This window comes from Danio rerio, chromosome 22 (genome assembly GCF_049306965.1).
Source record: "Danio rerio strain Tuebingen ecotype United States chromosome 22, GRCz12tu, whole genome shotgun sequence".
NCBI classification, from domain to species: domain Eukaryota; kingdom Metazoa; phylum Chordata; class Actinopteri; order Cypriniformes; family Danionidae; genus Danio; species Danio rerio.
Window position 1 is genome coordinate 18838510 of NC_133197.1, and position 21988 is coordinate 18860497.

Genomic DNA, 21988 nt, shown 5'->3' on the forward strand with positions numbered 1-21988 from the left:
GGATGATGAATATGCTCGCAAAAGGTGGAGACAAGTGCAACATTTATTGGAGCAATTCTGGAGTCGCTGGCGCAAAGAATATCTTGCAAATCTAGCAGTCAGACAAAAATGGCACGTTCCTAAGAGAAATATTCAGATTGGTGATATTGTTATTGTGAAAGATGATGATTTGCCGAGAAATCAGTGGAGATTGGGTAGAGTAAAGGAGGTTACTGTTAGTACCGACGGATTGGTCAGAAAAGCAAAAATATGTCTAGGGGATTCAAAACTAGATACGAAAGGCAAACGTCTTGGCAAGCCCTCAGTAATTGAAAGACCTATACAAAAACTCGTGCTGTTGCTAGAGTTCAACTAGTATCCCAATGTTATACTGTTTTTTGGGTGTAAAAATTGGTGCTTTGCTTAGACTGAGTTTTCAAATTCTGTGAGTGCTAGAGTGTTTGTGTGGAAATCATTTATGGCTTATATGTATTGTATGATTTGGTGGGAGTGTAAAGAAACTTGAAATAATGTGTTACTTTGTTTATGATTTTGAATTTATTTATTTCTTTATTTTTTATGTTTTGTTGTATTTTGTATACGGGTTGATTTTTTGAATGAATTACATTGTTTGGGGACTTTGATTATGACGTCAAAATTGCGGAGTTTACCGGATGTATAAATTGCGTGTAGGAGTGAATGAAAACTATGGAACGCTAGGAAAAACACGGTAAAAGGGGTACATGTATATGGTAGCTTCACGGGTTCCTTCTTCATGAGTTATAGCTCCTGGTTTGATGGAAAAAATAAGGTAATTTGGTTTATTTGTTTATCGTTTAATTGTTGATGTTGACTTAGCGTTAATTTTCGGGATTTATTTGTATTTGTTGTTTGTTTTCTCTCTAGTTCTTACGGTGATTCACGAATGAATAATGTGAACAAATTCTATGAAGTGTAACCAATAAACTAATCGTGAACATCAGTGGAAGACTTAGTCATCTTTTAACCAGGACGCAACAATGTTAGTATTGGTATGAACAATGTTTAACATTTTGTAAGGTGCAATTGGGGTAAAGTTATTCAGATCCGTTTTAACATTGAGGATGTCATTTTCCAACCATGACCCTTTGGTGCATAGTACAGAATATACCTTTTTCTTCAGTACAGCATGAGTGAATATGACATGTGCTTTATTATACTGGAGTCCTATGAAACACATGGTGAGAAGTAAAGACCAAGCCTGAAACAGATGTTTCACATTACAGTCACTGGACATTTATGAGACTGGACAGTAAATGCTTGGCAGGGTTATTTAACGTCAGTGTGTGTGACATGGTCAAAAATCTTTTTATTTGATTGTATTTTTAAAACATGCTGCAGATTTCATCACCTTTTATATGAACTATAGCACTAGCTCTTATTCGCTTTGGTTCATGTTGTCAGAAATGTCAATATTACAGGGATTAATTAACAGGGATATTTTAGACAGATCAGTATCACAAGCTCTGTTTTCATCTGAAGTTGTCAATTTAATATCTTTAGAAAGAAAGTATATATTATATAAATAAAAACATAGTTACTGATATAGAAAATGTAATCACTTAAAGTCAACAAGACACTGTTAAAAGTCAATTTTAGCAGATCTCAAAATAAAGAAGATTAATTTTTGGCATATTGTTATATTTTATATGAACACTGCAAAGATATAAATTGCTCATAGCAATTTATAATTGTTTTCTAGTTATTTACAGTTTTTAATTGAATTATGGGACCTTGATTTTTGCCCCAACAAGTTTTGAAATAAAAACATTAACTTTGCACTTTTAATGCAACTTTTTTTGTAATTTTTAGTAGTTTGAACCAATGTACAGTGAGTAACAGTTCAAAATGACCACTAACGCCACATGTCACGCTACTGCGAGACAAAAGGATTATTAAAAATGTTTTTAGGTGTAACCAACACAATCCCACAGCAATTCGTGACTTTTTGATTAAGTGGCTAATTCGTATGAATTCGTATGATCTAATTCATATAATTTAGTATGATTTGCTCATCCCCCAATGACGGTTGGGTTAAGGGGTGGGGTTAGGTGCCATGCCTCCTTCTTAAAATCGTACAATTTCGTTTGACTGAGCTCGTACGGATTCGTACGAATTAGCCACTAAACTGACAAAACGTAAAATACTTACGTTTCTTCGTGAGATCAGGCTGGTGTAACAGCAGTTTGCAACAACACCGCCAGGGGGCACAAAGGAACGGGATGTGAACAAACAGAAAAATACAGTACCTGTAAATACTCTGCTACTTGTAAATAAAGATGAAACAACGAAACAGAGCATTATAATTCCTTCATAAACCATTAAAAACGAGCTTTATTATCATTTTAAATTTGTTAAGTGCAATGAGGATTCATTCAAGAAAAATATAATTAAAGAAATAAATGACAACTAAAATAAAAGTAAATAAATAAATAAATAAATACCTAAATAAATAAATACCTAAATAAATAAATAAATAGTTATAAAAGTTTGTTATTTTAAAGTAATAGGACTAAGACAGCCAATAAATAAGCACTTTCATTTACAGTTTTTATTTATATTTTCTTTTAGGATTATATTTTAATTTGCTTATTTATCTTAATTTTTGTCTAAAGGGCTCCAAAGTTGTCTACTATTTTATCAAAAGCCTAAAAATAAATTGACCTACCTCAAGCACATCACTAAAATGATAATAAAAATTATTTCACCACAAGATGTGTGTATAAGAAATAACGTAGTGGCAGCTCATTACTGGTTTTTGTGCCATTATTTACTGGACAACCCAGACAATATTCTTTCGAATGACTAAAAATGTCAATAGAAGTCAAGATTGTTAAACATTTTAACATTAACATTTGTTGCAGCGATCAGGGTCTCATCATTCAATTAAAAAAAAATTAATATATTTATTTCCTGTTTTCTTTTTTTCGTTAGCTTACAATTATCCGCAATCAATTGTAAGTTAATTATCAGACATTTCTAAGCATTAAAAAAGTGTGTGGCTTTTGTTTGGCAACCGCAACAAAGACACAGGACATAATATTCAGGCTTATTATTGCTAAAGAATCTATTTAACAATCAATTTAAATAGGAAAACGTGCATGTTTACCTCACACGCAGGCCTCTGGTGCAATGAATAGCAGACTAATAGGATGAGAAAGACTGATGTTATCAAAGCCAACGTAGTTTAACACACACCACCCCACCCCCTGGAGATGGCAAGAATGTGGGAACGAAGAGAGAAATCAGGCCAGGCAAAGAATCGCCTCAGCCACGTCCTTTCTTAGCTCTCTCGATTCTTTCATCCCTTTCCTTTGACCATTTTCCCAGTCCGGACAGACTAAATGTGAGCAAGAGCATCTGCGTAAGCCATTGTCTTGCTTCTAAGTCACAAAAAAACTGTGTTTATTTTAGTTCATTACATGTGCTTCTTGCATTTCTTCAGTCTCCAAAAAGCAATATTGTAATATATTTTGCACACATACTTTACAGGCATTTACATTTGAGTCTAATTTGATACTCCGTAACTAATATCAGGACTTTAAGTGTGACAAAAATGCCTAAAGTATACATTTTATGAGCATATAAGCTTTAGCACTTATACTGAAAATCATCTGACACTGCAAATGGTCTACAGTTGAAATGGTGTCTGTTCATTTAGTGCCAAAATGTCATGAAATGCCTATTTTTTCCACAAGTTCAGCTTAGAGGGAGCATTGGAAACTGGTATAATAAACAGCTTAGCTGTACACATTTATTACACCAATAACAACCATAAGTTACATTTATGGCTATGTAAGGTGTCATGGGATCTAAATAAGACACAAGAATCATTACTATAGACTGAAATGCCTGGACAGACTTACGTAATTTGAATAATATACAGTAATATGAAGCCAAGGTGGAAAACTGCACAAAAATACAACTTACATTAGTATACCAGGACATTACCACTGAGGTTACATGGTCATTTTGACAGTCCAACCTTATATATGTGTGCAGTTTGTAGGTACAGTATGGACAGAGTTCTTAAAATAAAATTCTTAAAAATAAATAAATAAATAGCTGCAATTGGGATGATATCCCATTGGTACCTCAAATGTACATATCCTTTTAGTGATTAAAAATGTTCCTCTTTTGTAGGTACAATGCAATATATACCTTTGGGATACTAATGTGGGCCCTATAGGTGTGTGTACATTTGGAAAAGTTTAGATTTTACTATACCAGACAGTGTGGAACTGGATCTCTGGTAGTAAACATTCATTTGAAGATTAAAACAATCATAAAATTACCTAAATTATGAAGCCCAGTTAACATCCAAGGAAAGTCTAGTGCATATCTAAAATTCAGGATATTAAAACCATGAAACTATCTGAATACATAAGCAAAATATTATTAGTCGTAGTTGTATTTATTATTATATTTTACTATTAGTATTATTACTATTTAGCAGGGTTGCATTACTGTATGTTGATCAAAATTATATTATATTATATTATATTATATTATATTATATTATATTATATTATATTATATTATCTGTGGCCATATGGATATCAGCTATTAAATGCAAATGTTAGTGTTATTTTCCCAATTAAGAGGACTTTTTGTCTACTTTTTTGTCCGAAATTTGTTACTGATTGGTGGGGAAAAAGACGTAGATGTTTCCTTTCAGTTTCCTTGTTTTCTGCAGTTTTAAAATATCAGTTGTGCACTAAATTTGTGAGCTTTTTTTTGTAATTAGGTTCAAAAATATCGGAATTCATTTTTTAAAAATATAAAAAGTTATCGATTTATGGTATTGGTAAAATTTTTCATATCAGTAAACTTTTATACATCTGCCACTTTTATAGATCTGCCACCCTTCTTTAATTTCTGTTCTCATTTTATTGCCACATTGTCTACCAGGTTTGAAGCCTGAACTGAAATTTTTGGACAAAATTGGTACAAAATAAATTAAGTACAAGAGCACATTCCTTCTGGAACTAGTGATAGTATCAAATGATAACCGCTTTCCCCAGGGCACCAGGGTTAGGGGAAAATTTGATTTTGAGTGTAACATGGTCCAAATGTTAGGCAGAGCAGTTTCCCGCACACTTGAAACTCAAGCTGTTTAAAGCAGCGCTGACTGGGGTGGGCTGACGGCCTGAATGCTCATCCCACACACATAGGCCCAGAGTTCATTCGGCTCAAGAGCACCTAGGAGGAGGCTGATCTGATCAAAGGTGCTGGTCACGGCCATTAGGCCCAGCAATAAGGACCCAGCATGAAAAGGTTGTGATCTGAAAAGGGTTAGGAAAGAAAAGGAGAAAAAACAACATCAGGACCCTCCAAAGGAAGAAAGCAAACTGTGAAAAAAATTGAAAAGGTATGTCAATCAACTACAAGCACCCAGTTGGACACAAGAGATTCCCAGGCTTTCACCCGAAGGGGCGACAGGCCAGAGAGGGCTTCTGGAGGGGGCAACCTGGGAAATTAAAGACCCTCTTTAAAAAGCAAGTAAGGGAGGGGGGTTCAGCATAGAAACTTAGCTCCATCTTTCACCCTGCCGACCCCCTCCTTCTCTTTTAATTGATGTGGGTGGAACTTTGCTCTTTGTGACAAAAGCTGGGTCATTAATGAGACCTTGTCAGCTTCCAAATCTCAGGTAGGTAACAAAGGCCTATTGGGAGCAAAGGGCCAGTTGAAGGAAACATAATTTTAGGAACCTCCTGACCTCCGCCCTGGCTCTCCTTATTACCAGCATCCAGTGCCCACGTTCTCCACCACTCCTCCTCCTGCTCCTCTCACCCGACGATAATTCTGACAAAGGAATCGCTTTGAGAGCTCCTTCCTGCCTTTTTTATATAAATGATTTGCTTTCAACGTCAAAAAAGGGCTGAATGATCTGAAGATGGGCTCACTTCCAGAAAGTAAAGGATGGGAGATTAAGGCAAAAGTGAAAGAGTAAAAAGACTGCGCAAAGGGCTTTCAGGAGTTACATGCTGGATGGGAAGAATAGGTCGTCTACACTTGACTAAGTCTGTAGAAATGGGGATTTTGCTTGTAATAGTTCAAGCAGCTTACTGCCCGCTCCGGCCAAAACATGTCAAAGGTCAAGAGAGTTTGCCGAAGATGAGATGAATACGATCTCCACACAATTTTGCTGCAATTATTCTCATCTACAATTTTTTTCTTGCATGTTTTACAGGAAACAAATGCGCCAACCAGATGCCGCTTCACAGAAAGAACACTCTCATCTAATTCTTACTGTCACAAAAAAGACAAGTTTTTCCTTTGAGTTTTAGGTTGTGCTGGACAAGACTTTTTTCATGAAATATTTAATTCCTGAGAACATTAACTTAGGAGTCAATGGAAGACATTTTGAAAGAGAATAATGCTTAATAATGGTCCTACAGTACATGCCTTTGTAGGCATTTGGTCATGCATAAAAGAAGGTTGAATAAGTTCTCCTAGACAAATCCAGTCCTTTCAGTGCATTTTAACAGATATGGCTAGTTCAGATTGACAAAGCAACATTAATATGAAAATTTGATTCCAAACGGGGAATTCTTTTCCCTTTCTTCTAACAAAGATATGGTTTTAGATCATTAAAGATGCAGTGTGTAAGTTTGAAACCCAGCGGTTGAACAAGGTATTACATGCCTGGATCAAAACAAACGCAAGCCCGGGTTTCCAGATTGACCAACAAAAGCGAGTCGGACGATCAAGGCTAAAGGCTGATGTAAGGCTGAAGCATATTAAAATATTTTTTTTTCCAATCCAACACCTCGAATTGATATTTTAGAAACGGTTTCTATTTCTTGCAGCTGAACAATAGAAAACTATAATCACCACACCTTATGTGCTTTATTCGGTGTTAAATATTAATATGAGTTTAAATGCCCTTTTACATGACATGTCTTGCCATCCTACTGAAAGTAGCAGCAGATAGTTCACCTCAGATCTTGAAAATAAAATAAACTGTTTGAAATTAACCTTTAGAACTGTTAGTGTTACTGAAAATGAACATATATCAGTGATTTAGCATGTACATTTAATAATGTTAGAGGTTTAATATGCATTATTTAGATTATAACCCTTACCATTTCAAGAGTGAGTGCATATTCTGTGCTTCTGAAAGGCTATATTTAAATTTCTGTTGTGTTTCGTCTGGTGCAAACATCCAACTTGCTTATTACTGCAAATCTTGTCACATAACATGTTTTGACACAGGGTTAAAATGTAACCTGCTTACCTGATGTTTACACTTATAATATTTATATTTATATTTATATTTATATTTATATACTCATTTTGGAGTCTACTACTGTCCACTGGAGGTCGCATTTCAGTCACGGACGCATGCTATGAGAGCCTTTCTGAATAAATGGTTGAATGAATGAATGAATGAATGAAATACGTGGTTTTTCACCAAGGAAACCCAGGGTATCGGAATATAATTGACTAAAGTGGCATTGGGCGGGTTAAAAAACCAAAACAAAGACAGCATTTTTAAAGCAGAATATCTGATTTTAACATTGTTTTTAAGGTAAACAAGAATGTTCAGCATAGTTCCTAAATATCTGCAAACATATTATGACATTTTTATGCTTTAGAAGAGTCAAACACTAACATACAGCACCTTTAAGTATGCCAGTTCTTCATTTAGGAGGTCTTCCTGAATTGTACTTGACTCACACCTTCAAGCAGCTAATAATGAAAATTAGAAGTAACAGCACTTCAGACAGTGATGCTTTTCATTTGACTGGAGTGTTGCTCATAAACCCAATGTGAGCCCCAATCATCTGGGAAACGGGCTGGATGTCTTATGAGCTGTTTGCACGCGTCCATCACCAAAGCTACACTGTTTGTAAACACAGCAAGGAAATAACATATTGGCCTTCAAAGCACAGACATAGAATGAGACTGCAGCTGTACGACAGGGGCATCTATCAGCACTTCATGATGGATTACATTTTCCATTCAAGTTTATGAAGAACAGCATTATTTACCCTGTATCTCCCTCTCTCTCACACCTTTTTTAATACTTTTGATGTCACTTCCTGTTGACTGTCTTCTCCTAACAAGTTATGCACTTGCTTGCCAATTATTTCAATACTGTTTTTATATAATTGCTGTTATATTATATCAGTTTTACTTAGATTCATGCCATTGGCAGATGCTTTTTTTTTTTTTTTAAAGTAAAGGATAAAAAAAATTACCAAATGCAATAAATGTAATGCATGAAAAATTAGATTGATTGATGTATGTATAATATGGCAGCACAGTGGCTCAGTGGTTAGCACTGTCACCTCACAGCAAGAAGGCTGCTGGTTTGAGGCATTTCTGTGTGGGGTTGCCATGTTCTCCCTGTGTTCGTGTGGGTTTTTCCGGGTGCTCCAGTTTCTTCCATAGTCCAAAGACATGCACTATAGGTGAATTGGATAACCTAAATTGGCCAAAGTGTATGTGTGCATGGGAGTTCTCCAGTACTGGGTTGTGGCTGGAAGGGCATCCGGAATAGTTGGCGGAAAACATGTGCTGGAATAGTTAACAGTTCATTTCACTGTGGCGACAAATCAGAGACTTAGCTGAAGGAAAATAAATGAATGATTTATGTATACCTTTTTTAATTAGATATTATTACAAAAATGCAAAACAACCCAATCTCACAGGAAAATGCAACTATTTTACACTTTGCTAAAGGTAATTGGTATTATTTTTATGCTAATTAGTTTGAAAATGTATGAATTTAAAAAAAAATATCCGGTATTCTGGTATTAATTTTAGAAAGATTTAACTTTTATGAACACTTAATCATAAAGTAATCTTTAAGGCCTACTAAACATAACAGTCACTTAGGCATAAGTAGATGAGACAAAAATATAATATTGTACACTATAAATCACGGTCCCACTTTATATTTCAAGAGTTCACACTTAGATTTTGTTTGACAAATGTTAGCAGGTTTGGCATACTGTCCCGGGAGAGAACCCTGAGCTTGGAGATAATTGAGCCCAGGGCTCCTGCCTGGTCGATTGAGCTTGTAAAGGGGAATACAAGATCAGGTAGTTCTCGAGAGCTCTCCCTGGTAAAGAAAAAAAAGGGGGAGAAGGGGTGGATGGGGGGTTTCTTCAGAAAACAAAGCTAAGGGATACATTTAAGCTTGGCTTCTTATAGTAAATTTGGAATAATCTGATTGATTAGCTAATGATTGTAGATGAGAGACCAGCTGCGGTCAATCATATCAAATGCTATTCTCGAAATTAGTTTGTGAAACTTCACAGTGTCTTTAACTACATTGTAATTATTTCAAAATATAAATACAATGTACGCACTGTGTTCCTATGTGTTGCAGATCATTTATAGTGCTCTTAAGCTGGGATATGAGTAGGGTTAGGGACAGGTTTAGTGTTATGGGTAGGTTTAAGTGTGGGTTACTAAACTTTTTTAGCCCCTCGACTCCCAAAATAACCATTCCAATGAATCGCAACCCCTACTATCCTCATAGATGGTTATAAACATACAAAGATTGCACACAACGATGCACACACATCAATAGGAACTAATATACACAAGCTTATTAACGACACAAAAGAAAGTGCTACAGTCTAACAACCATATCATTTTTTATAGTCATTTGTTTAATTTAATATTAATATCACTTAATGATCATGTAAGCACCATGTTTACAGCACAAGACTATTTTTGGTATAATTTTGAAGATCACTTGGAGATCATCCTCTATGTTCAGTTGTGGCCTTTATCTTTAATGTATGTGAGTGCAGTAAAGGTGTCAAAATTTAACATTGTGCGTAAAATCAAACTGCTGCAACTAACACTATTAATTAATAACACTATTAATCTAGCGTAATAACCCCAGGGGTCACAGTCCACTGGTAAAAGAATTTAAAGGCTTATAGCTTTTTATTTGCATGTTGTTATTTTATGTAACTATGAAATACTATTTTGATCTTCTGTAGGTTATGGATACAATATGGTAATTCTAATAGTTTAATAACATATATGATATTTCTGAAAAAGCACCAATTGTTCTGTAGACTATAGAAACCAGTTTTAGCTTAAAGGGGCTAATAATTTTGTCCTTAAAATGGTGTTTACAAAAATTAATAACTGTTTTTATTCTAGCTGAAATAAAACAAATAAGACTTTCTCCAGAAGAAAAAAATATTATCAGACATGTTATCAAAATGTCCTTGCCCTGTTAAACATAATTTTGGAAATATTTAAAAAATAAGAACAAAAAATTCAAAGGGGGCTTATAATTCTGACTTCAACTGTGTGTGTGTGTGTGTGTGTGTGTGTGTATGTATACATATATATATACATGTTTGTACAATTCAAAACCCATTGGAAACAGTGTACAGCCAATGCCATTATTCCATCACTACATTCTACCATTGTCCAGGTTTTTATCATAATAGAGCATGTGTAATTCAACAAGTAATTCATACCAGGAAGTGTCACAAAGTTGCATACGATAATTAGTCTAAACTGAGTTTAAACTGGAAGAAACGGCAGTTGAGAAATGGCTACACCTGCTCAAACCTGACGGCGAGGGTTTATTCAGTCACAGCTGAGAAGCTTTAACCAGAATCCCAATCCCGAGTTCTTCGGTCTGCCACCTGCAACACACGTGTTCTGCAGAATGGCCTTCCTGTGGGTTTTTTGTGTGTTCATTTCCCAACTGGCACTAGGTCAACATCTCATTCAGCACCTCGATGTGTTACAGTGTTTACAGTCCTTGTCCAAAGCCAACAGCTGATTTGTCATCAGCGTTTCCCCTTGCAGTATTATAGAGAGGCACCCAGCCGACACCAAATGGTTTGCAGCATTTTGTCTCTCTTTTTTTCCTTTTAAGCTGTTTTTTATGAGCCTTGAAAAGTCATGGATGTTCTCGACAGATAACATCGCACATTAAGAAGAATGTGATGTAATGGAGAGGAATGCTTTTAGAAAGAACTTGAGACTTATTCACAGATTTCCAGGACAATCTCAGGTCATCTCCAAAACAATCTAGTCTACTGTCATGACAATGGGCTAGCATCCATTTTGGAGGGAAAAACCCACCAAAAACATAGGAAGAAGGACCAATGCAATCTACCAAGAGTAGCGAGTTAAAAATAATGTGTCATTTTCAGAAATTACAAACACTTATCTACTTTTTACAGCGTGCAACAAAATTCTGCTGAAGACGCATAGTTTGTGTTTTAATAGATGAAAGTTAAGCAATGAAATAATAAGTCCAATCTTTCATGATCGTCTCTTGATGGTGCAGGAATACAATCTTGTAAATGTTTGATTAAAAATAGGTCATCTTATAATTAACATGCTGAAATAGGCAATTAGAGTTATTATAGGTCAAAATGCACTCAATATTCTTCAAAACACCAAAAACGTAAATATGTTTGACTAAAAAATGTGATGTCATTGGATGTCATAGAGGAGTGGAGGCCATGAGGCAGACGACACCCACTGGTAACCTACTCAGACCTGCAGCTTCTCTTTAATGAACGTCCAGCGTTCTCCAGCCTCCAGCACCTAGACTTCAGCTCTGCACAAGAAATTTGGCCAAAGGAAAAACGGTTGTGCCCAACTGAGCCTGGTTTCTCTTGAGGTTTTTCCTTGCACTTTCGTCAATTGGTGAATGGAGCTAAGCATTGATGGATTTGCTCTTCAGTGTTTGGACTTTCAGCAGTGAAAATTAAATCACACTAAACTGAACTAGCCTAAACTTCAACTCTGACAACTGGACTGATACAGTTTCATATCACTAGTACTTCTATTTTAAGCTGCTTCTATTTTAATCTACATTGTAAGTGCTATATATGAAGATTAATTAATTTGTTGGTACAGAGGTGGAAACACCTCATGATCTCTCTGTTAAGCACTGGTTGCGTTCACTAATGTAAATACTGTACCTAGAACTGTCATCAGCCATGCTGGACATTTGGAGGTGTGAAAAATCTATAAATGCGACATCAAAGAAATCTTCAATCCAGGCTCAGTTTGATTACGCACCCCTATATACATTTCTGAAGAGCGGCAAATACGTTCCAGGAGGTACGTTTTATTGCACTTTTTGTTTTCGTAAACCCATCAGAGGCCACTGTGTACACATTTTCAGATCTCAAATTGCTCTCATGAGGGCCGTTCACGCCTGGTCTTCTCACGTAAATCCACCAGATGCCACTGTCGACTGACTGAAGAAAACATGAAATGCAGCCATACGTTCCTCTGGCTACATGTTCGGAGTAACACATTTGCATACCTGCAAAATACGAACATCCTGAGGTGCTGTTTACACTAGTGCATTTTTGATATGCATAAAACAGTGTGATACAATAAAAATGCTCCTAGTCCAGACTGGCGTTTTTATTGCGTTTTAAAATAAAAACCCGTCTCACTATACAGCTTAAAAACCATGATACATGACTATTCACGGTTACTGGAGATGCACATATTTTGCCAACATCTGTACTTGTAGTCTACTGGTTATGTGATTTTTATATCAAAGAGGCTTGATGAATCAGGGATACAAAATAGTCCAGATAACCAATCAGAAAGTAACTAGAAAGGGAGGATAGCCATGCTGAAATGGCAAAATGCAGCCATGTGTTCCTCTGGCTCCAGAAATTAATATGGGGGTATGCTTTCAGAACGTGCCTAGGCTGGAAATCTTGGACACTTAACCCTCATCTGACACTACGAATTACAAATTTAATGTAATTTATTGAAATGCTTGGTCTAAACTATAGTTATCCTGTCATTACTGATGTAACGGGATGAGAGATTCATACAGTATGGGCTAAAAGTACTTTTCTATATGATTGTAAAATTTTATATATTCATTTTGGAAATAAAAACTGAATTACAATATATATATATATATATATATATATATATATATATATATATATATATATATWWTATATATATATATATATATATATATATATATATATATATATATATATATATATATATATATATATATATATGTAATTGACTCAAATATATTAATTTGGTTCAGATTAATATAGCCAATGTATAATTTACACACAGGGATTGACATTAACTTTTTCGATCACAAGCCACTTCCACCGTTACTAGCCACTTGCCATTTTCACTAGCCACAATTTTGTTGTTGGGAAAATTTTAAATAATAGTTCAAAACAAACAAACTAAAAATTTTATTTAACAAAAATGTTCATAAAAAACAATTGACATTAAAAAAAATAATTAGCATGTATATATCTAGAAATATACACAGTAGTCTGTCCAGGCTTAAGGTCCCAGATGACTAGTCACTTTACTATAGATAAATGGAGAGTCAATCTCCTATCAAAGCAATGTTATTGTAAAAGAAGATAATTAAACCACATAAACAAAAATAAATGTAAGCAAAAGAAAGCAGTTGAAAAACATTTTGTGTGCAATAAAAAAAAGAATGACCGCGCACACACGGTTTACATTGATAACATTAATAATCTGTTCAAAGAATGGTTAAAGTGAAAGCAGCAAACACTGCTGCTTACAAAAAAATCTTGAGTGCTTGAAAGTAGCAGGACTGTACATGCATGAGCACTGCTTTTTTCCAGTCTATTTCAAAGAGGAACGATTGCAGCAGTTGCATTTCCAGGCACGGTTGCTTCGCACAAGGAAATGGGACTCAGGGGCTTTTAAGCACTCATGCATATCACATCAGTTGTTGTGCGACACTAATGTCAGTGAGTCAGGATCGCCTGTATCACCGTGCGCCTGATCTTTTTCTCATTCGGTATTCATCTGCTTTCTTTTGCTTGGGCAAACAGTTATCAGTCGTGCTGTATCTCGAATTTAAGAGCACATTTGCACACATATTGACAAGTGGTTTTAAACTAAAAATCTAATTTTAAGTGACAAAGCAATTTAAAAATTATTTTCAACCAGCCAAAGTGGCTAGTGAGGATGTCATCTAACCCGCCACAGGTAAAATCTACCCGCATTTGACGGGTGTTAATGTCAAGCACTGTATATACACTATTCAATACTGTTATTTTATTTGCTGCCATATATACTGGAATCCATTGCATTTGTCAATACATGGTTTAATTTGCCACAAGAATTAATAACATTAAAATGTTACCCCCAACACTGGCAATATGTTTTTGCATATTCTACACTTCCATTCATCACACGACATGAGTACCAAAAGAAGAACATGTCTGGAAATCTAGGTTGTTCTTGGTAGATTCACAAAGAGCATCATTCAAACTGGCCTATTGTAAAATGTCCTGTTTTGTTCATGTCCTAAGAGAGAGAGGGAGAAAAAAAACATCCCTTGAGCATATGGATGCCTGGTTTTCTAATCAGCAATGATAGAGTGGCTTTTGATGGAGAAACTCGCTCTTTCTAAACCAGACTTCTGTTCTTTTCCCCCCTCCTCAGGTCTGATGGAAATCCGATCTGTCAGTGTGGGAGTTGTCGCCATCAAATCTGTCAGCACCGGCCTGTACTTAGCTATGTCCAAAAAGGGAACGCTCTTCGGATCGGTAGGTACATCGCATGAAAATGTTCAAGTGTTTTTTCAAATCACAGATATTTGAAATAAAAATGTTTGAAAGTAGGGAATACTTTAGCATGCCATATGTGTTTTCCTAAAATAATTGTAATGTAGCTGTCCTGTAAACAGTCCACAAAGTTGTTAAAAATAGACAGTGGTAAGTTTTTATGGACACCAATAATGATTAGGAAAATACTCTGATTATGAGTCTACCATGTAAACAGAGATTTTTGATTACCTTAATCTGCAGTACAGACATGTAAACACCTTATCAAACCTCATCAAACTATTACCGTCATGGGGGACTTTTCGCCATGTTTTGCGACAAGATAGTCTATACACACAGCTGTTTGACACTGTTCTCTGCACCAATCGATTCAGGATCATAGACACACATCATAAAATGCGGAGGGTTTTTTCGTGCAGCATGCGGTATCAAATTCCATTAAAAGCTAATCCTACTTGCATCCGATACCTCAGTTTGACATAGGGGCATGAATGAAATGTTCCTGAATGAAAGTGAAACTGCCGAACTGCAGTGAAAGTCAACAAATCGTCACCTTAGAATTACACGGTTCTATCTGACATTTTTGTCAAAATTGAGTTATTGACATATTCTTATTAAATGACAACATATTTACATTATGGGATTTTTTTATAAGTTGTTTACATTTTAAGACTTTTTATTTTGCAAAAACTTTGAAGCTCAATATCTCAAAATCATTCAGAATGCAGAATGCGAAATTAAAAATAAAACTCCCGAAATGACTTGAAACTTCAGAGGAAACGTAAATAGCATGGTGACGCAATGACGTTAATGGAATTATGTGCTATAATGTGTAAAACAGAATTATGCAAGAACATACAAAAAGCAACTCATATAAATGCCCTAATCAAATTATTGTCTTATTAAAATGAAGGCAAATTATTCAATTACCAATGTCCATTTAAACTTCGTCATTGTCTCTTAAAAGAGAGAGTCAGCTTTGAATCTGCTTAATACGTAATTATATTTTAAAATATTTTATCTACTAGTGTACGTCAACGTGGAGTTTTTGTTAGAAAACAGCTCGTTAGAGAATGCTCGTCATTCAGACTGGCATTTTTATTGCGTTTTAAAATAAAAACTCTCCCCTTACTATACAGCTTAAAAAAACATGATACGGGACTATTCATGGGCTGTTTCTCAATTCCATGAACGTAGAGAACTGACTTGCGTTCTTGTGAAGACTGGTCTTTCCAGGTGTTTTTGGAAGAACAAACTCAGGAGACCACGAGAACAGAGAACGTGTCCTGTGAGAAATGAGACGCTGCGTTCTTTCCTGGTACTTCCTGATGGTCACGTGACCTTCACGCATTTTTTTTTGTAAAAAAAATTTTTTTTTAAACATTATAGCATTCATACAATGATATACTGTTTTTCCCCTTTTTAAAATTTATACTCTAAAAAAAGACCTCACAAATATATCTGTTGCACAATATAAATAAAACTGATTTTAATACTAATTTCAGCAAATAAACACCTTTAATGTGTTTATTCAGTTATTAAGATTTTTCGTGGTAATGTTTATTTTCACTGTTTCATTTAGGGCAACTCCTGAGACAAATAAGTTATATCTCTAAACTTTAATAACAATCCTATATAAAATGCTGCACTTCCCACCTCCAGTCGCAATGACTTCTGGGACTTCTAGAGCGAGTTCGGTGCTCAAGTCTGCATCGGTGCGTCCATGATATCAAGAACACATGTGGGAAGTTTCACGCATCCTCTGTTCTTGCGGTCTTGAGTTTTGGAGCTAAACTTTGGTAGCAGATGATGACATTACATGAGAACACGACGATGCAAGATCACTGAAGAACGCATATTGAGAAATAGCCAGTGTCACTGGGGATGCACATATTTTACCAACATCTATACTTGCAGTCTATCGGTCATATCAGAGAGGCTTGGCGAATCAGGGATAGACAATAATCTAGAAAATCAATCAGAAGACGACTGTGGATAGCCACACCTTAGTTCTCAAAAGTTTGCATTTCCTTCTGTCAACACTGAAAAGGAAAACTAGCATTTCCAAACTAAAATAGGGCCTTTAGCATTTTCAGAAATGCTCAGTTTTTGTAGAATGAATATGGTGGAATAGTGTGGATGCCAGGCATAACCTTAATAAAACTTGTGCATTTTAAAACAACAGTAGTGTAAATGGCACCTGAAATACATTCAGAAAGACCAATCAAAACAGACTTGGTCAGCTGACCAATCAGAGCAGAGTTGGATTATGGAAAGGGAGGAGTTTAAAAGACCATCAGTACCCAAATTGATTCAAATAAACCACATGGAAATCATTGAAAGATGGTTCTAATATTAAATGCTTATTATTTTAATATGAATTACAATGTCTTCTGGATTTAACATTTAAACCAGTTGTAGGGACTCCAACAAAATACTATGACATTTTAAAATGTCAAATGACCTATACTCTACAAATAGACTCTAGAATCTGCCGTCACTTACTGGCTTAGTGAAATTAGTGCGTGCCACCAGACAGTTGTTTGTGGCTTGTTTAATGAAGACGCCCCATTGCATGGTTCACTTTTAACTGCTCTCTGAGAAATCTCTGCCTGGCAATCTGTCACCCAGCCATGATAAGATGGCTTACAGATGGCTATATCTGTCCTCCGATCCCCAGAGTGAACATGACAAACCTTGGGAATCACTCGAGCACCCTTCTTTTCTTACCCTTCTAAGTGATTATTAGTCACACTCATTCCACCATTATCTTATCAAACTGTATGCTCAACCAGAACTCCAAGCATTACTGTCATCAGCCTTTTTTTCTTTGAAAGTAAATAGCTTTATCCAGCTATTTTGTTTTCATCAAGCAGCTTTTTGATTCCATGAGGGTCGATTTGCAACAACAGGCTGGTTGAGATAAATAAAAATGCATGATGGGTACACAATGAGATGTTTGGAATATTACTCACTCTCAGGTTTCTATTGCTGCTTTTCAGCACATGGTTCAATTAGCTCAGTAAGACTGTATCGGTTTATGCTTTACACTAAACATGGACCTTCAGCATGCACTGGGGCGGTTTGCTGCAGAGTGTGACATGGCTGGAATGAGAATCAGCACCTCCAAGTCCGAGGCCATGATGCTCCACCGGAAAAAGGTGGTTTGCCATCTCCAGGTTGGAAGAAAGTCCTTATCCCAGGTAGAGGAGTTCAAGTATCTTGGGGGTTTGTTCACGAGTGAGGGAAGGATGGAACGTGAGATTGACAGGCGGATTGGTGCAGCAGCAGCAGTAATGCATTGTGGTAAAGAAGGAGCTGAGGCAAAAGGCAAAGCTCTTGATTTACTGGTCAGTCTACATTCCTACTCTTACCTATCGTCATGAGCTTTGGGTCATGACTGAAAGGACAAGATCTCGAATACAAGCGGCTAAAATGAGTTTCCTTTGCAGGTTGGCAGGGCGCACCCTTATAGATAGGGTGAGGAGCTCTGTCACCTGGGAGGAGCTTGGAGTAGAGGCGCTGCTTCTCCACATCAAGAGAAGTCAGCTGAGGTGACTCAGGCATCTGTTTCGGATGCCTCCTGGACACCTACCTAGGGAGGTGTTCCAGGCATGTCCCACCAGGAGGAGGCCTTGAGTAAGACCTAGGACATGCTGGAGGGACTATGTCTCTCGGGAGGAAGTGTCTGGGGAAAGGGAAGTCTGGGGTTCTCTCCTAAGGCCCCGTTTACACTAATGCGTTTTAGTTTGAAAACGCATAAGTTTTGCTACGGTTACGCCAACCGTCCACACTACGCCGGAGTTCTCGAGCGCCGAAAAAGGAGCGTTTCGAAAACGCTGGAGAGGCCGTTTTCATTCTAAAACGCTGCTGCTCCGTCTCAGTGTGGATGATGGAAAACGGAGACATCTGAAAACGGAGGCGGGGCTGCAGACATTCGCCTCTCTGATTGGGGCTTTTCCTCAATATTAAGTAGCCTAACACACACAGTTCAGTTCTGCATCCTCTCCTTGTAAGTTCAGACTACGGAAGTTTGATCAAGGCTGCAGTCTCTTCTTCTCAGTTTGATATGGAAAAGCAGACTATACCGAGGACACGGGCAAATCTTCAAAGGGAACAGTGTACTTTATAACTTCATTCACATCACCCTGGCTCCGTTGTTTCACTTTCTCAACAAAAAATGTAAACATGATTTAAGAAACTGCCTATTTTCATTTTAAAATTAGCAACTTAGACAGCAGAAATGTTGAGGCGCCGTGCTGCATATATGAGCGTCATCTTCACTGTGTGGATATTTATAACAAAACGGAGCCGATAACAACTGCCTCCTTTCAATTTCAGTGAAAATACGAAACACACCCTCTCTTTTGCTGAATATCAGTTTTAATAATCAATAATGGCCATTATAAAAGTATAACATACAATAAGTTTATACATTATAGGAAATAAAGGCAAGTCAATAAACAGAATAGGCTACGTGGTTACATTAATCATTAACTTATCTTTGCGCTCAGCCAAAACACGTTACCTGAGAACAAGTAATAGATTTCAATGACCAAAGTCAGGGAATATGTCGTTAGATAAAGACAACAAGATGAATGAAATATCCCGTTTAATAAATATAGTGAGATTAGATCCAGCGGGAGATGCTTGATGAGATGTCCAACTAGCAGAGCTCTCATCTGGGTAGATGGGCTGCAGCGCTTGCCCGAGAGTGTCTGTGTGGTCACGTGATGTGCGTTTTCAGCGTTTTGGTGTGGACGGAGAGCAGTTCAGAAACGCTGGGTAAAACGCGAGTGTGGACGTGGATCGTTTTTATTCTAAAACGCCGTTTTAAAACTAAAATGCACTAGTATAAACGGGGCCTAAGACTGCTGCTCCTGTGAGCCGGCCCAGGAAAAGCGGATGAAAATGAATGAATTAATAAACACTTTCATACCATTCAGGTAGACATTTTAACCAAATTGTACCTTTGAGGCCCAAAAATATACCTTTTTTAGAAGGTACTGCCCCAGTGACAGATTTTGTACTTTTTAGGTCCAAAATTGACCTAACATTTGTCTAAAACAAACTTGAAAAAGTAAGTATACTTAAAAAAAAAAAAAAAAAAAAAAAATTAAAGCTTGGCAATGAAGTGACTACTGATTCAGCAAGTAGATCTGGCAAATTGAGGCAGCTTTTTGAAGATTTTAATGTTTACGCTTAATCAGATGGTAAATGCTTTGTGACTGCAAACAAAATGACTGTCTAATTTATTTGAGAGATTTTGAACTTTTTCATCATCCAAATATGATTTTTTTCAATTTATATTAATGTGTGGTAAAACTTTATTTTGATGGTCCATATAGTAGACTGTCTGCTTAATATCTGTTGATAATGCTCCTTCAACAGGCATTTAACTGACTATAAGAAACATGCCAACTTACACTAACCCTAAGCCCAACCCAACAGTTTACTTATAATCTAATGGGAATTAGCTGGCATGATGCAATGTAATTTAAATTCAACAAACGCACCATCAAACTCAAGTATGACCAAATGTGCCATTTAGTTAACTAGACCAATGTTTCTCAACCACATTCTCGAGGGACCACCAGCTCTGCACATTTCCACATCTCCTTAACTAAACAAACCTGATTCAGAACATCAGCTCATTAGCACAGACTAAAAGATCAGTAATAGGTGTGACAGATGAAGGAGATATCCAAAACATGCAGTGTTGATGGTCTTCCAGGAACGTGGTTGAGAAACACTGATCTAGACCAATATTTCCCAACCCTGGTCCTTAAGGCACACCAACAGTGCATATTTTGGATGTCTCCCTTATCTGAACCATTCATTTTAGGAGTCTCTTCTAATGTTCTGATGAGTTGATTCAGGTGTGTTTGATTAAAAAGAGGTTGAAAATGTGTACTGTCAGTGTGCCTTTAGGAACAGGGTTGGGAAACACTAATCTAGACAAAATGGTAATTTGTATTTGACAGGATAACTGTCTTAAACAAAAACACAGCATGTACACATTTTGATTGTCACAACCAACACAGTTATAGTAGTGCCTCAACCCACTCTCTTCATTCGACTCATTGCAGGCCAGATACAACCCCAGCTGCAAGTTCAAAGAGCGGATTGAAGAGAACGGCTATAACACTTACGCCTCTCTGCGCTGGAAGCACAGGGGGAGGCAGATGTTTGTGTCACTGAACGGCCGAGGAAAACCCCGCAGAGGTCACAAAGCTAGACGGAGACACCCATCTACTCATTTCCTCCCAATGCTGCCCACATAGCCGGACACTTCATCATGAGCGACGCTATGCCATCAGCATTTGATGGGGACTTATTAAATGTTATTACATTCTGCTCTGTCTGTTGTTGTTTTTTTCCTGAGTACTGTCACACAGTACATTAACTTATTACTCTGTCTTCAGGCTCATCCTGTGACCCAGTAAAGACTTGAGCAAGGCTGTTATTTTGATGTATATACAGGTTGTGTATTAATGTTATTGTTGAGTTAACTAGGTCATTACCGCATTTGTTTTGTACTCCTGTTATGGCAGATTACTGACTCACATCACCAACCCAGTCTCATGTCAATATTTTTGCATCCCCAAAATTATACATTTCATGTAGTTTCCAGCTGAAATGAACATTAGAGAAAATAAAACTCCATAAAATGTATTGCTTTTCACACAAATTGTGATCATGGACCATTTTGTCCATTCATTGCAAAATATACTCTTAAAAATACGATTACTTCTCAACATAGGCTCATTCTGGAAACCTAGCCCTATATACATTTCTGGAGTTCACAAATTGTGTAGCTGGAGGAACATTTTGCTGCATTTCATCGTAAAAAAATACAAAAAAAAAAAAAAAACGCTACAGGTGATCCTGTGATCCTTTTCATGCTTACCTCAAAATGAACGGCTTTCCCGCTGTTACCAGTTTGTCCAGTGGCTCGTCGTGTACGTTGGCACACTTGAGATGCAGAGCGAAGTTGACCGTGACGAAGGAGTTGAAGTCTGGTAAAAAACGACACCAGAAACCAGCTAAAACAAAAGCCAAAAAATAAAACAAGCAAGTAAAAAACAGGGTGAGAATGTGGTAAAATCTGAAAAGATGGTAAAAAAATCAGACTGCAGCGAGAGCTTTTCTTTATTAGAATTGCTTTTCAAAACGCTGTCGGTTGAGTTTGGGTAAGTGGGTGGGCGTTAGTCAATCAGTGCTTTAAAAAACACTATCGGTTGGGTTTAGGAAAGGTGGTGAGTGGGGGGGGGGGGCAGTCAGAAATGGCACTCATGAGAGAAATTTGAGTTCTCAAAAAGTGTACACAGTGGCCTCTCATTATACAAATACAAATAGACCATCAAAATAAAGTGTTGCCACACATTTATATAATTTGAATGACAAAAAAA

At 36.7% G+C, this 21988-nt stretch overlaps 1 protein-coding gene across 1 annotated transcript in view; it reads left to right on the plus strand.

Moving 5' to 3' along the window:
- fgf22 (fibroblast growth factor 22) overlaps positions 1-20860 on the plus strand; it is a 40226-nt gene extending 19366 nt beyond the window's left edge. The window contains 2 exon segments of the mRNA NM_001040095.1: positions 14455-14558; positions 20666-20860. Coding sequence (NP_001035184.1) covers positions 14455-14558; positions 20666-20860 — 299 coding nt within the window.
- Positions 20861-21988: the final 1128 nt, after the last annotated feature.